The sequence below is a fragment of the Cladophialophora psammophila genome (genome assembly GCF_000585535.1).
Source record: "Cladophialophora psammophila CBS 110553 chromosome Unknown aczJe-supercont1.1, whole genome shotgun sequence".
NCBI classification, from domain to species: domain Eukaryota; kingdom Fungi; phylum Ascomycota; class Eurotiomycetes; order Chaetothyriales; family Herpotrichiellaceae; genus Cladophialophora; species Cladophialophora psammophila.
Window position 1 is genome coordinate 928360 of NW_006912922.1, and position 14712 is coordinate 943071.

Consider the following 14712-nt stretch of genomic DNA (forward strand, 5'->3'; position numbering starts at 1 on the left):
AACAACAACAACAACAACAACAACAACAACAACAACAACAACAACAACAACAACAACAACAACAACAACAACAACAACAACAACAACAACAACAGCAGCAGCAACGACAACAGCAACGACAACAGCAACGGCAAAATCTACGCGTACGGCAACGAACTCACCTTCACGGGCTTCCCCTCCGACCCCGCTGCCGAGGGCAGGGAGCGGATCGACTTCGTGCACCTAGGCATCCCACCGGTGACGGCCGAAGAGGAAGACGCGGCACCGGGAGAACACGACCAAGTCAGGGACATGGTGCAAGGATACGGCGTGCTGCCGAATCGGTTCGACGACAAGGTGTGGATGAGCGACCACCGCGGCGTGGTCGTAGATTTGCTCGTGAGATTCTAATGTGAGCAGCCAGCGAGCGAGTGTATGGCTTCTTGCTGTTCAGGGAGGGAGAGAGGGGGGAAGGGAGCGGTGGAAGGAGCTAATCGTATAATGGACTCGAGAGGAGGTGTGCTTCGACCTCGACCTCGAACCCGCCCTCGCCCTCGCCCTCAGACTCATGACTTTGAAGAGCGTGCCTCCAGCGGACAACTAGCACAGCACAGCACAGCACAGCACAGCAGAATGGGACCCATGAATCCCCCTTGCGATGGGGCAGGGGGGAGAGGCATTTACCAGGTCTGGTTTGGAGAGTGAATCCAAGTTGCCCCCTCTCCCTTCCCCTCAAAAAAAAAAATTAAAAACAAAACACATTGATGGACTGGATTGTTGGATTTAACTGTTTGGGACTGGATGGGGCTTTGATTACATCCGCGTTCAGACATACCAAGGGGCTAATACATACGTTTGGATCTGAGAACGGGGGAGAGAGAGACCGTGAGAGACCGCAAGATGGATGGGTGGATGGATGGATGGATGCGCATGGCTAATAAACAGATAGACCCCTACATAGGTAGGGTACAGAGTAAGTAGATGGATAGATATGGAGATATGTAGAAACCATCTCGTCTCAATCTCTCATCTCAGTTCATGTCAACCTATTCTCTCCCATGTACGCCGGGTTAAATAGATATCCCTACCCTCATGGCTGCTTGGTTAGTTGGTTAGTTGGTTAGTTGGTTCTATTGCGGACTCGAACAGAACAATATGCATGGGTGAGACGCCTTCTCGATACTCAGCTGCCTTGTCTCGTCTTTCTCCATTTCGACCCGTTTATATAGTACAAATTCTCTCCCTTAGGATATACACTTGTAGATGCTACGGGGAGATCAGATTTGTGGGATGCCCTGCTCGTTTCCTACTCCTCTCCTCCTTTGGAGCCATGGGGTCTGATAATCTGAACATGGGGAATTCTCAGCCTTCGGACACGCCGCTTTTTCTCCTTCTCCTTCAATGCACGAAGCGGAGATCTTCTCGCAACTGGAAAAGCTGCCCCGAGGGCCTTTCCGTTCCACTGTGCTCCGTACTGAGGAGAGCTTTGAGCCCTAACAGCGTTGTTTCGTTTCGTTCGAGGTCTCCTTCTGCCAACATCGCCCTTTTCTTTGGTTTCCCTGGACAAACATCATCCAGGGGGGCCTGGCGTACCTTACTGTGCAACAAGCATGTTCTTCACCCTCACCCAATAATCTGGATGCACATGCTCCTCCACCTCATCTTTACTCAACCATTTGAAATCTTCAATCTCATCCAGTCCCATATCTACGAAGACACCCTTTTTATCCTTAGCCTCACCCTTTTCCAGGCTTGGAGCGTTACTATGCGTCAGTGCCTTTGCCTTTTCCATGCTGGGATCGGAATGGGAAGTAGAGTATGAGACGTCGGCTTGGCCAGCCATGATCCGCGCTTTCATGAAGAATGTTTTTTCACCGTCGACTATGGTCTGTGTTGCGGCAAGGTCTTGCTTGAGGGGTGTCGACTCATTAGCCCCTTCAACGTCTGTCGTTGCTGTTGACAGTGTTGACGATGGAGATTCTGAAGCTCCTGACGACGATCCTCGGATGTACAAAGGGGGCGAAGATGGAGCCTGGAGTGGTGAGGAGAAGCGTGCCACGTAGTGGCCAACAGGGTGGTTGCCAACAAAAAAGGTGTTCATGTTAGGGCCTAGTGAGCTGAAGAGAATGCGTTGCGCGGCCTGCATTCGACGTGAGGTTTTGGTTAGCTCTTAGCCTCACCCAAGCGCGCGAAGAGCTAAAGGATACCGAAACAATTTGTGTTCACTTACCTCTTTCAATCCTTCAAAACCAACAACCGGCCCAGAGGGAAACTTCCATAACCATGTTTCACTGTTCTCATCCGCCGCCTTCTCTTTTGCTTGCCCGCCCTTGTTCTTTAACTTGACCAACAGGTACAATGTCCTCTGCAGCCTCCTCTCAAGGCTCCTCTGATCGTTCTTCTCATCCGCCTCCGTATGCCTTCTTAGGCCTGCAAACCTGGGGTCCCCTTTCCCAGTGAACTCATCAGCTCTGCCCTCTTCGGAGACGAGCTGCTCTAAAATCTTCTCCGGCTTCCCGGTCTCATCGTCGACCAGGACTTCATCATTCCACGCGTCCGGACTGTACGCGTTATACTTCCCGATGTCGCGCGTTGCGGCGCCGCCTCGCTCGCGGCGGTGTTTGCGCCAATGTTCAAATGCGGGCGTGTTGCGGCGGTAGTAGAAGTACTGCGTGAAAGGTAACACGAGGCGTTCGTTCAGACGACGTTGATAGAGATGAAAGGCGGTTTCGAAGGGGTGAGGGTCTGGCGTGATCAGGGGCGGGCGAGAAAGGACAATCCCGGCTTTGATTGTGTAAAGTGGTTGTGGCGACAGGGACGCTTCAGGCCCTGACGAGGACAGTTGGGTGATAGACGGAGACTGCGATTCAAGGCTGGCTTTGGCGGTTGCTGCAGACGCATAGGTCCGTTTCGATAGAGTCTGTAGACATGAAGGACAGACGTGGTGGATTGGCGGAGATGCTGGGGAGAGGTGTCAGCTTTGCCATTAGTCCATGTCCGAGCCCGAAGAGCATACCGAAAATATCAGCGACGCGCCGTGCACCCCTGGATCGAGGAGACATTTTTCCAGGTCTCTCCCACTCACCACAAACACTGTTGCTGATCGCTGGAAGCTCGATTGTCCAGCTCTTCAGGGCTTCGAAAAAGTTCGGGGGAGCATGAGGATCGAGAACAAGGCGGAACCAAAAGGGCAAGTTTTCCGGGCTTCGCTATAATTGGTTTTTTTTTTTCCCTCCCACTCCTCCAACACCATCGCTCCGTTTGTTCCTGGCCTTGTATGTAATGATGGTCGTGATATTCGCCCGCGGTATGTGTGCACAATGACTAGAATTCGAACGGGCAGAGCTTGCTCACTCTTCTCTCCCATCGCAACTCGCACGGAGCAAGGGTTTTCATACATTTGGTCGAAACCCATCTATGGAAAATACGAGCTGCTCTCAGCTGGAACCTGAAAGTATAAGACCTACGGCACTCAATCCCTATCATGAACTGCTTTGTCTCCATGGCTTCTTCATCATCATATGGTGCCCAGAACGAATCAATTCCCGAGGGGAGTCTTTTTTCGCTAGCAGGACCGATCTATCTTCCGTATACAGGTACTGTTAGATAGTTACTCCCTACAATGGACGCATGTGAAATGGTTGGTTGGGGACTTCAGTCACCGCCCTTGAGAGATTCTTGTCTAAGACTGCGACCTCTTTGTACTTTTTGTAAGACTGCCGACAAGAGGAGACTTGGGCGATTCCCTCCTCTTCCCACTCTGTCTACTTTCTATTTGCGTTGTATGAATCACTATGTCAATCACTATATGGGAACCATCAATGGACACATGACACTGGCTCCTCCATCCACGACCATGTTTGCCCCTGTGATGTAGCTGCTAAACCCCGAGGCCAAAAAGCCAGCAACCCTACCAACCTCTGCTGGGGTCCCCGCCCTTTCGAGTCCAATGTTATTCTTTTGCGCCGTTGAGCCTTGAAGAGCTGCAGGGGGCAACTGTGTATTATACCCCATCAAGGTACCTTTTGCATCGAACCCGTTGAGGCTAACCCCAACATCGATCTGTCCGGGAGAGATGGCATTGATGCGCACGCCTGTCCCTTTTAGGACCGCGACACCCGAGCGGACGACGCCAAGGGCAGCGTGGCAGCTCATTGTAAAGCACGGTCCCCAGCATCCTCCATACGTGCTCGCCGTAGACGTCACAACAATGATACTTCCATAGCGCTGATCTTTAGGCGCTGCGTTAGGATAGTTCCCTTTTGATGTAGTCTTCTGCATCGCATGGGGCGCGTATTTCAAGGCGAAGAACGGCGCAAGACTGTTTGCCTCGAAGCATTTCTGCAGATCTTGCGGCGTAGTCTGGTCGATTGAAGGCGGGCCCAGCAGGCCAGAGGAACAGACCCAGACGTCGAGGCGGCCCCAGGCGTTCAGAGCTTCGTCAATGAGGACGAGCGTGTCTTGTTCGGAGGAGATGGAGTAAGGGTAGGAGATGACCTTGGTGTTTGGGTAGAGTTTGGAGAGATTCGATTGAAGGCTAGAAGGCTGGTCGGTTGCGGTACATGCGTATATACAAGCTGCGCCGTGTGCTGGGGATTGTTGCCATGTTAGCCTCGAGGGTTCAATCTGGTTGCAGAGGATTGAATACCGGCCAATTCTGTCGCAATGGCAGCGCCAACTGGCATGTCCGCGCCGGTGACGACGCAGACGAAGCCATAAAGTTTCCCATCTGCTCGGTATGGGGAGAAGTGATCTGATTCTTCCTGCAGAGTCATTGGGTCAGGCATGGCGAAGGTTTCAAGCGTGGACAAGGAGAGGCAAGGGAAGTCAGATGTTTGATGAGCAAAGACAGTATCTCAAGCCGGGCTGATGCACACCGTTAGCCCTGGTCACACGAGAGAAAAAGGGTCAACAAGCAGAATCATCCAGGTGGAACTTAGTATGACGCTTGCGTTCATCGAGGCGGCTGTGGCCACCGGCAAGCCTCGAGCAAGATCGTCCCACTATCAGCCCAATCATGATAGAAATGATTTGGTTGCAGCTTTACAGAGTGTTTTGAGTGATGGCAACCTGCTTCTCCGCGCAGATGCAAGATCCAAGCTTGGAAGCCCGGATCCGTTAGCGCGGATGATAAGGCTTCGTTATCCGCCTCAAACTATTGGCTTGTTTCTGACGTCAGGAATACCAGTAGAGAGAACATGCTCCCCCATCTCAAGGACGTTCTTTCCAGGACGAGGTGCGGACTATTCCTGCATAAACAGCTCAAAAGATACCATGCCTCAAGGCACCATGTGTCATAGTTCTCATTGCAATTGCCCCATGCACTGTGCCTCCGAGCCATGCTCATTCAGCAGATTCACTGGTTTCGTAGGGCGTGGCTTGAACACTCTGCAGTCGATCAAGAGCTGAGGCTCGTCAATACCTCTCACGCAGCATTATCTACTAATCCTCCTCTGTCTGCTCTGTAGTGTTCCAGGCTGACTCTCCCTATTCTACATAGAGAGGAATGCCGGCGCCTCTCTAGCACATCTCAGTTCTTCGCAGCTCGTCATGTTTTCTTTCATCTTTCTGCAAGTCAAACAACGTTATTGACGGCGCAGACATCGCCTCTTGCCGTCACTCTGCCCAGGTAGATGACCCCTCCTCTTCCCCTAGAACTTGTCCGTGTAGACGCCCACAGGCCTTGTGACAAATCGATTACTCCTCCTCCTCAATTCATCGGGGGTCGCACTCCCACTCTCACTCACGTCCCTCGTAGCGCTTTCCGTCCCAACTCCGTGGTTAAGAGCCCGCGAGCTAGACCCTGCGCGCATCCTCGCCTCCAAAACTGCCAAGGCATGGTCTCCCGCCGCCCGAGCAAGTTCGGCTTCTTTCAGAAGACCCTTTCGGGTCAACTCTCTTTCCTCTTCGGGCAACACAAAGCGATGGATCGTGCGATGATCCATGACCCGTTCTTCGGGGTCTCCTCCACCTTCTACCCACGTCCCTTTCCCACATCTCCCTTTCCGCCTGTATGCACTGTACTCCATTGCCTGAGCATTGTTGTTCTTCTTCCCACGACCATTCCCCTGAGACTTGCGCTCGAGCAGTTTGCGGGGATCCGGGTCTGTTTTTGGCCAGGGAAACCCATAGAGCATACTGTGGCGCTCGCATCGTGGACATTCGCGGCGTGTCTGGTAGCCGTTGGGTTGGATGAAGAATCCAAGACATTTGTCGTTGTGGCATTGTACCCAGCGATCATGAGGCTGAGCGAGTAATTTGCGGGTGAGGATGTAGTCGCCAGCAATGCGGATGGTGCCAGTCATTGGGTGGACCGTCAATGTGGCCACGGTGGTGGAGGTACTCATCGGCTCTATGGATGGGAGCACGCTGCCTTCTGCGGCTGCAGAAGCGGACGACTCGACTCTGCGGACTTCTTTACTAATCGTTGTGGTAGATAGAGTGGAAACCGCTTGAGGCACAGCCAATGCCACGCTTTCGGCGATCATGCCCGTCTGCTGATCTTGTTCTTGCGTTTGGTGAGCCACACTGGTTTGCAAAGATTTTCGTCTGGAGGGCATGACGATGACTGTATCCTCGTCTTCCTCTATCTTGGTTGTTTCAACAGTCTCAATCTTGATCGTGACAGCGGTATGGGTGGCCTGAGCCCGAGAAATTGACCGACTTAATACGCTCGCCTCGGTTGCAGAACCATGACTAGAAGGAGAGGTCGGTGCCGGAGATAGTGGAACACGTGATGATATATTGGATAGCAGATTGGTGGCCATCTTGTTTTCCCCATGATTCGTCTGCGCTTTCAACGAACCGGGGGGCTTCTGCCGCGGCTCAGGTGCTTGATCTGTAGCATCTACCGGAGCCGACGGCTCTGGTTCAGGCTGACTTGACTTTCCAGAATCGTGTACTTCTGATCGCGCTGGGCTATGAGGCGGCGAGAGTGCTGCCACCTCCCTGGAAGCCGCAGCTCGCAAACTCTCGATCGGCTCGGATTTTCGCTCGATTGAAAGTTGCGGTGTCTCCGCATCTGGACTGTCTGATGGCGTCCAGGATTGCTGCAATTTAGACGGGGACTGCATGATCTTAGCATGCTTTGATATAGGAGGTACGGACGATGCGGGGGAGGCATTTGAGTCTCTTTTCCGCTTCAGGCCGCGGGGTTGAGTTGCTGTTTGAGGTTCAAGCTGTGGAGTGGAAGTGCGACTAGGAGTGTCAAGGATACCAGCCTTAGATGTCCAGCCATTTCGCTCGAGTTGTTCGCATGTATGACACAAGCAGTCAACATTGCCGGGCCCAAAGTAATCATCGCCGTATGAGACAGTGATCTCGTTACCGACCTCAATATTCTTCATGGCGACCACCTCCATACCATTTTCCCCACGCGTAACAAGACGACCATTTGCATCGCAATCATGGTTGGCGAAACGGGCAGGACCCAAAAAGATGGATGAATTTTTCTTGCGACTGGAGACAACGATGCTGAAGTTGCGATTCGTCAAGTCCAAGTCGGCCGATTCCTCGCTGGTGAGAGGCACAAGGGTGCCGGTGAGATATTTTATGGTGTCCCCCTGTCTGATACGCCTCCTGGCCGTGACAGCGGCTTCGTAAGTGGTGATGGTGTAGCGATTAGTGGTAGACACTTCCCAAGCACAATCGGTCTGGTACATATCTATGTACTTTCTGAGGTGCTGCAAGAAATGCTCTTGCTCAGCCTTGCTGCGCAAACTCTTCTTGTATCTCTTCAAGCCGGGGAGGGCGAGAAGAGCCTTCTCCGCGGCCTTCACATCTTTGTCGACAATAACCTTGTGCAGGAGGATCCGGGGGACTTCATCTTCCTTGATGCCGCGGATTGGGATATGTTTGGTGCGATTCTTTCGGATTCTTGACTTGTAATAAGCCTGCCATGTATCAGCACGATGGGGTCTTCTCATAGTATGGAGGATCACCGACATTATCTACCATGACGTCTGAGCACACGTCGTCATGAGCGGCCAGCTCAGCAAGGGAAAGCCTCTGGGTCTTTTCAGGCTCTGCGGCGCCCTTCCCCCGAGCCATGGTCGCGTGTACGATGAGCACCCGACAACTGAGACTCGGATGAGTTCATGAACACACAACAATATGAGTAGTTGGGATTGCAAGATCTGGGGAATTTGTATGAATGTGATTTAGCTGGGGGCGGTTTGGAAAGAGCGGAAGGGGCTGGATTGACAATTCGACAACTGGAACGCGGTCTGGAGTCAGGCCAGCCTGAGTGAGGCGAAAAGGAGCGAAACAATGGTAAAGTGAACGTGTACACGTTGCGACATGACGGTCCGAGTAGATTAGGCACTTTAGACGTGCATGAGATGGTCTCCTGAGCTGAGAAATAGAGAGAGAGACTTTCAGCTTGCTTCACTTTATGAAAGAGGGAAGTTGAGTGAAGGGCGACGGAAGGGCGACTTTCGAGTGTTCGGGGAGAGGGAGAGGGGGGAAGGGAACCAAGGGAACGTCGGCGGCGGCGGCTGGACCAGCACGACCAGCACGACCAGCACGGAGGGCGGCCAGGCTTGGGAGGGTGACGAGCTTTAAGCCTTAACGAAATCAGAGTGGGAGACTCCTCGAGCCGCTCTGTTTGGTCGGTTTGGTTGGTGTGCCCGTGCGTGCCTTTCCATCGACCGTCCAAAAGCGTGCGCCCATCTGCCCACCCATGCGCATCTTCACCTGGGGACCCAATTGAATCCCTATCCACTTTATAATTTATCTGCAGCTAGACTTATTCTTACTTCGAAGTTGCAACTACGGAGCACACCTTGATCCTGCAACCTCTGCTACGAGAGGGCGCATTATGCTGCCGCGATGATACAATTGAAGGTGGATATGGCCATCATCTTGCTCAGTTGCCCGTGTTTCATGCTGATGGTTGATTGATACTAGACGATGCTTAATTGCATCGACAACTCTGGAGCTGCCATTGTCGAGTGTGTTGCAGTTATGAGGAAGAAGAAACAGGCTGCCAGAATAGGTACGCAAGAGATGCCGCCAGCGTCTATGTGCCCTTTCCGCTAATCCCTCCGTCTGCTTCCAGGTGACAGAATCATCGTCGTCGTCCAGAAGCAAAGGTCGTTCGGCGCCGAGACTCCCGGCGGATCGAGTTTGAGTATTGCCAACAAAGTGCGAAGAGGTGATATCCGACACGCAGTGGTTGTGCGGGCGAGAAAGGAGGAGCGCAGGAAAGATGGGAGTCTGATACGGTTCGACGACAATGCCTGTGTCCTTATCAACAAGAATGGCGACCCCATTGGAACGAGGTTGTCAAGCATAGTGGGAGCAGAACTACGGGATAAAAAGTGGTCGAAGATCTTGTCATTGGCACCTATGCATGTATAACAAAAACCAGTGGCTGCGACTGCATGCTTGTTGGGCTAGGTTGAAGGATGGACACCCCTCGCCGTGGTGGTTGAAAATTCTTGTACAAAAAGCCAAAGAAGCAAAATTACGAAACCCGAAGTCCTCGAGCTGTTTCTGTGTGCGTGCTGCCGTGCGTGCTAAGACGAAGCATTTTTTTCCGTCGGCCTATCCATCCCATCCCTCATAAAATCGTTCCCAAATGGTTCCCCCAATACCAAAACACCTCGAATGCGCGGTATCACCGCCATGATATAATACCATTCTTGCCACCAACGCCATGCTCAAACGACAGTGTAGACATGATTGCAGGAGGTGCAAACGTAATAGAGTTTCTAGGGATTCCTGTCAGAAGCTTGAGGCTGAGGGTTGCAAGACAATTACTCACCATTCCTGTATCTGCGGCACGCTGTTGCGACTGGAAATAGACAGCTTCCGTTTCCCGGCATTTCGGACATTTTTTCGGCGCTCGAGGAAGCTGTAAAGAGAAAAAGGAAAGCAAGCCGTCAGCCACAAAGTCTCAGAATTTCAGACTTGACCCGGAGAAGAGAGAAGAACTCGATCCAGAGACCGTACGTCGAGTCTTCTGACCTCCCGGGTCTTCCACCGCTAGATGTCACCGCACTTGTTGCATCTCAACGGCTCCCCGCAAAGGGTACAGAGAGGGGGCAGCTCAGGGAAAGCAGAACCCACCGTTGGATCGTGTGCAACATCAGCGGTTGTTCCAGCTGTCTCTTGAACATTGGCGCCGAGTTGTTGACGGTAGGTGCATGCTGAGTCGTGTTGTGAAGTCGCATGGCAAGCCTTGCAAATGTAGAGGAGGGTGGAGGTCGCGCGGTCTTCTTTCGGGTAGAGGAGGTTCGAGCTGGGAGACAGGTTAGTTCAACGTCTCTGGGAAGAGATCGGAGGCTTACCATTCTTGACAGAATCGGTAGGAGACTTCGCTACGCTTGCTCTCGCCCTCACTCGGGGATGGGGAGGCCGCAGCAGACATGTTGAATATGTGAGGTTTGATCTGATCCACAGCCGAGTAGAGCAATTTGAGGCCGGCGTTCTGAAAGTGATGTCCTTCACGGATGGAGGCGCTGGTGAGCGTGGACGTTGGTGTGGTACAGGAGATGGATGGATGGATGGTCTGGCTGAGTAATTGTGCGAACAGGAGCGAGGCAGCGACGAGGAAAGGCAAGCGGTTGAGGCGTAGATAGATTGCTGGTACAGCAGGGACAGGGCGTCAAAGTGACTTAGCACATTCAAATGGCGAGACGAAGAGAAGGTGTTTTCGAAGAAGAGGCTGCACTGGATTCCTGCTCCCCGCGAATTCCTGCGAGGTGACTGCGCCGTACTTCGATTACATTATGTACCTCGCCGAAAATCAGGCCATTGCCCTAAACAAAGTTACCAAACCCACCCAAAGGCTGTGTGATTCACCGCTTGACTGGTCCCGAGTGACTCTTAAGGCAGGTTTCTGGTTCATTCACTCTTAGCTGGTCTACCCAGGCACGTCTGACTCCTGCGAACTGTTCTGCTGCAGTCTCTTCTCTCACTTTCTCCACGCCCAACCCAGGTTACAAGTCTCCATCAGCGAACCTATGACCGTCCAGACCGCACGAGATCAGCCAGTCAGGCTCCTGTTCCTGCCCATTTAGCCGCTTTTCAGCCCTATGCTACCCTCTTTCATTCTTCTTCGACACATTATTGACCAGCTGACGGACGACAAATCCACTGCCCCACCTCGGTCGCGCCCTGAAGTGATAGCAACACCAAACACAACCGGGGCATCCCAACAATAACTCACCCTCCTTCCAGTGATTTCATCTACGTGATCGACGCTCTGACCAAGATCTTTCTCAAGAGCAGTGCTGCATCTGTGAACCGCTTCAAAAAGCCATGGTATGGCGAATCGCTCGCCCGCTGAAGCCTACCGCCGCAAAACGAATACCTACTGATCCTCTCTACAATAGACTGAGACCGATACCGGGCTGCCCCCTGACTGGGAGGTCCGCCATTCCAACTCTAAGAATCTGCCCTACTACTTCAACCAGAAGACGCACGAGTCAAGATGGGAGCCCCCAGAGAATGCCGACACCGACAAGCTCAAGGTCTACATGGCGCAGCACCACAGTTCGTCTGCCAACGCCCGCATTGATGGAGCCGGCAGCGAGGGGAAGATCCGTGCGGCGCATCTGCTTGTCAAGCACAAGGATAGTCGTCGTCCCTCGAGCTGGAGAGAGACCAGCATTACCCGCTCCAAAGAAGAGGCGATTCAAATGTTGAAGGGCTACGAAGAACAAATCCGCTCTGGCGAGAAGACCTTGGGCGATCTGGCCGTCTCCGAGTCGGATTGCAGCAGCGCTCGCAAGCGTGGCGACCTGGGATTCTTCGGCAAAGGGCAGATGCAGAAGGAGTTTGAAGATGCGGCATTTGCCCTGCAGCCAGGCGAACTGAGCGGCGTCGTCGAGACGGCTTCTGGCGTGCACCTCATTCAACGGTATGTGTCGTCGGTCGTTTCTGCAACCCTTTTGCTCTGTGATGGCTGATCAGCGCTGCAGAATCCAATAAATTTCGAAATCGACGTTGAAAAAAGACGTTGCGCTCTGTTGCCCCATTGACGTATTGTCTCTAGGACGGGTGTGGCGGCTTTATCGTGGAAGATATGAGCATGGCGGAGGAACACATGTTATCCCCTCCTACTCAAGCTCACATTTTCCATTGCTGCGGCTCTCGTTATCCGCAGAAAAGTTGAATAGAATTGGCGTCACATTATGCTTTTTCTTCTGACGGACTTCTCCATGGGCCAGCTTTCACGGTCTGGTTGGAGTGCGCATCGAATTACTCCGTCCGCGGTGGCACTTTCTCAACGTAGTCACAACTGCATCGGAGATGTCTGTGGGAACAGTCACGCGGCGGTGGATGCGGGTGGTGGAAGAAAGAAAGGAAACATGGTTCTTTGTTGCTGTATCACTGACATACGTCACACTAGTCGATTCCTTATCCTAGCCCATGCAGGCTAACGGGGATGATTCTATTGACCACATCTGACAAGTTGGGTTCTTCAAGTTCTGATGGTACCGAGTTTCCACCTCGTCATGCAGGCTTCCGGTCCAATCACAACAGCCGCCCTTGTACCACTTCCCAGTCTGTCCAAGTCTGTCATGGCTCTCAAGGCTCTATACGGACTGGATGCATGGCGCATATAAAAACATTCGTGGCCTGATCTGACTACACGGTTCAAGTGTTCGCTCCACCAAGCATTTAAAAAACGTCCCGCGCAACCCTGATGCATATATACTGACTTCACTCCCCTTCCTCTGCTCCTCGACGTCCATTCCCACTCTGCTCCTCTCCAGTCTTCGCGCCTTCAGACCCTCGCAGCACTGGTTGATTGCCACGGCCACTCGTCCGCTCCTCCACTCGCCCCCGGTCACCATGAATGCCAGCTCAATTGCCGATGCTCTCTTCCTGGAGCCTCCCCATTCACACGACCCCAGCAATGTCTCACATGTCGCGGCACTGCCAGCATCAATGCTCATGCAACTGCCAGAGGCGGTGCAAGACGCCCTCTGGACTCTCCAAGAATCTACCTCGATTGTCTACGCCTCGTACCTCAGATTACAAGAACTTCTAGACGAGCGGTTTGACCGATTGATTCCTCTACCAGGAATGCCCGGGTCGTGTAAGTTCGCATCCTTGCCTGACAACAAAGCTCTCTCCCTCCCTCCCTCCCTCCCTCTCTCTCAATGAGTGTTCCCAACATTTGCCACCGCGAAGCGGGGAGTTACAGGCCAAAGCTAATACGGGAGGGGGACCGTTCTAGATTCTGAAGGTGCATTTTTCAACTACATGAACGCGTTGTCCGCAGAACGGCGCTACCTGCTAGAAGACGCGCACCCGGATTGGAAGCACAAGGCGTCGCGAGCCGGGCTGTCCCAATACGGCGAGCTGCTACTCACCTGCCGGGGCAGGGAGATGACGGTGCGGGAATGGTTCGAGCAGCTGCAAAGGGCCGAGCAGCTCTGGATCCAGGAGGCTAAAGACGCAGAGCTGCCCGACTTTGAAAGCACCGTGACCGAGTACCAGATCTTGACGGATTCGGAGAGCTCGACGCCGCCCAGCGAGGTGTCCGAGGACGAGGGGTCCAGAGGCTGGGATGCTCGGCCGGCCCCAGCGACCCGAAAACCAATGGCGGATCTTAGGACCAAGATGGGAGGAGGACACGAAATAGGACCGGAGCGGATCGCGAAGGCTCTAGAAGCGCTGTGAGGGAAAAAAAAAAGAGGAAGGCAAGGGCAAGGAATGGGAAGTGGCCAAGCTGTGTGCGTGGGTGTGTGTGGATGGGATGCAACTGCATCTTGGGGTTTTCTCCTACTGGCGCCATTGTTCTCCTTTGTCTGCGTCTTGCATTCCCCTCTCTCTCCCCCCTCTCCCTCTCTCGCGTCTGAGAATTTGTTTATTGTGCGACCCGGGAGAGGAGCGAAGGGGCTGCAAGTGTGGTCTGACGGCTCTCCTGAGTGGCTGACGTATCGCACGTTGAGACGTGGTTCGATCTCGATCAGCCAGTCTTGTTTTCGCCTTTTCGTTTTCTGTTGGGCTCCTCTTTTGGGCCTGGCTTGGAGAGAGCACACAAGAGAGGAGAAAGAACGAGAGCTTGGAGGGGAAGCATCACCAAAAGCCCTTTTGTTTCGTGTGTTGTTATTTGCCACCATCAATCATCCACCCTTTAATTTATTTTTCTGACATGTGTTAGTTAGACCCGGAGAGAGAGAGAGCCCCTCCTCCCTTGCATTAGCATTACATTACATTACACTTGCCTTTGTTACATGAAGCAATTTGGAACGAATTATTTGGAATCTCTAATAGCCCTACATACGAGGCACACGGCGACATGGTGTTTTGTTTTCTGATAGAACCAAAAATCCATGCATACACGCAGCGCAGTGCATTGCATTGCATTGCACGGCACACTATGGCATAGCATACTGTATGACTATTAGTTAGTGTCTTTCCACTTGCGCCTGTATCTCTGCTGCTAAATTAAACATATTATGCCCCACCTGTCTGGACACGAAAAGAGCGGGCAAGAGGCCAGCGAAGTTTCTCGCATCTGCCTTTACATCACCAACTTCCTGTAATACTACATACTAACAAGTAGTCGCTAGGTAGGTACCGGAAGTACTAGTTGCGGTGTCAATTTCGATTGGGACATTACCCGTATTGTCCTCGACAATACCGGAACAAGTAAGGCAAAAGGAAAAGGGCGGAGGACGGCGGGAACCAAGAAAGTCAGATTGTTCTAGGCCGGAAGTGGACTTCCGAATAGCCCCTCTTTCCAGAAACCTTTTTAAACCTTTTTACAAG

The 14712-nt window shown here is 52.7% G+C and overlaps 7 protein-coding genes across 7 annotated transcripts; 3 read left to right on the top strand and 4 right to left on the bottom strand.

Annotated features, from left to right (window-relative positions):
• Window positions 1-1573: 1573 nt before the first annotated feature.
• A1O5_00323 (uncharacterized protein) lies at window positions 1574-3041 on the bottom strand (the record flags this gene model as incomplete). The annotated part of the gene is made up of 5 exons (XM_007740943.1): window positions 1574-1708; window positions 1805-1903; window positions 2039-2119; window positions 2210-2940; window positions 2996-3041. 5 exons carry the CDS (start codon window positions 3039-3041, stop codon window positions 1574-1576), a joined length of 1092 nt encoding a protein of 363 aa, XP_007739133.1.
• A 742-nt stretch (window positions 3042-3783) lies between these two features.
• Window positions 3784-4766, bottom strand: A1O5_00324 (uncharacterized protein; the record flags this gene model as incomplete). Its single annotated transcript, XM_007740944.1, has 2 exons — window positions 3784-4568; window positions 4628-4766. The coding sequence occupies 2 exons, from the start codon at window positions 4764-4766 to the stop codon at window positions 3784-3786; spliced, it is 924 nt and encodes a 307-aa protein (XP_007739134.1).
• Window positions 4767-5630: 864 nt separating this feature from the next.
• A1O5_00325 (histone-lysine N-methyltransferase SUV420H) lies at window positions 5631-8028 on the bottom strand (the record flags this gene model as incomplete). Its single annotated transcript, XM_007740945.1, has 2 exons — window positions 5631-7871; window positions 7924-8028. 2 exons carry the CDS (start codon window positions 8026-8028, stop codon window positions 5631-5633), a joined length of 2346 nt encoding a protein of 781 aa, XP_007739135.1.
• Window positions 8029-8889: 861 nt separating this feature from the next.
• On the top strand, window positions 8890-9339 carry A1O5_00326 (uncharacterized protein; the record flags this gene model as incomplete). Its single annotated transcript, XM_007740946.1, has 2 exons — window positions 8890-8974; window positions 9038-9339. The coding sequence occupies 2 exons, from the start codon at window positions 8890-8892 to the stop codon at window positions 9337-9339; spliced, it is 387 nt and encodes a 128-aa protein (XP_007739136.1).
• Window positions 9340-9966: 627 nt separating this feature from the next.
• A1O5_00327 (uncharacterized protein) lies at window positions 9967-10351 on the bottom strand (the record flags this gene model as incomplete). Its single annotated transcript, XM_007740947.1, has 2 exons — window positions 9967-10222; window positions 10272-10351. 2 exons carry the CDS (start codon window positions 10349-10351, stop codon window positions 9967-9969), a joined length of 336 nt encoding a protein of 111 aa, XP_007739137.1.
• A 1111-nt stretch (window positions 10352-11462) lies between these two features.
• Window positions 11463-11916, top strand: A1O5_00328 (peptidyl-prolyl cis-trans isomerase ssp-1; the record flags this gene model as incomplete). The annotated part of the gene is made up of 2 exons (XM_007740948.1): window positions 11463-11845; window positions 11907-11916. The coding sequence occupies 2 exons, from the start codon at window positions 11463-11465 to the stop codon at window positions 11914-11916; spliced, it is 393 nt and encodes a 130-aa protein (XP_007739138.1).
• An 867-nt stretch (window positions 11917-12783) lies between these two features.
• A1O5_00329 (uncharacterized protein) lies at window positions 12784-13617 on the top strand (the record flags this gene model as incomplete). Its single annotated transcript, XM_007740949.1, has 2 exons — window positions 12784-13030; window positions 13172-13617. 2 exons carry the CDS (start codon window positions 12784-12786, stop codon window positions 13615-13617), a joined length of 693 nt encoding a protein of 230 aa, XP_007739139.1.
• Window positions 13618-14712: the final 1095 nt, after the last annotated feature.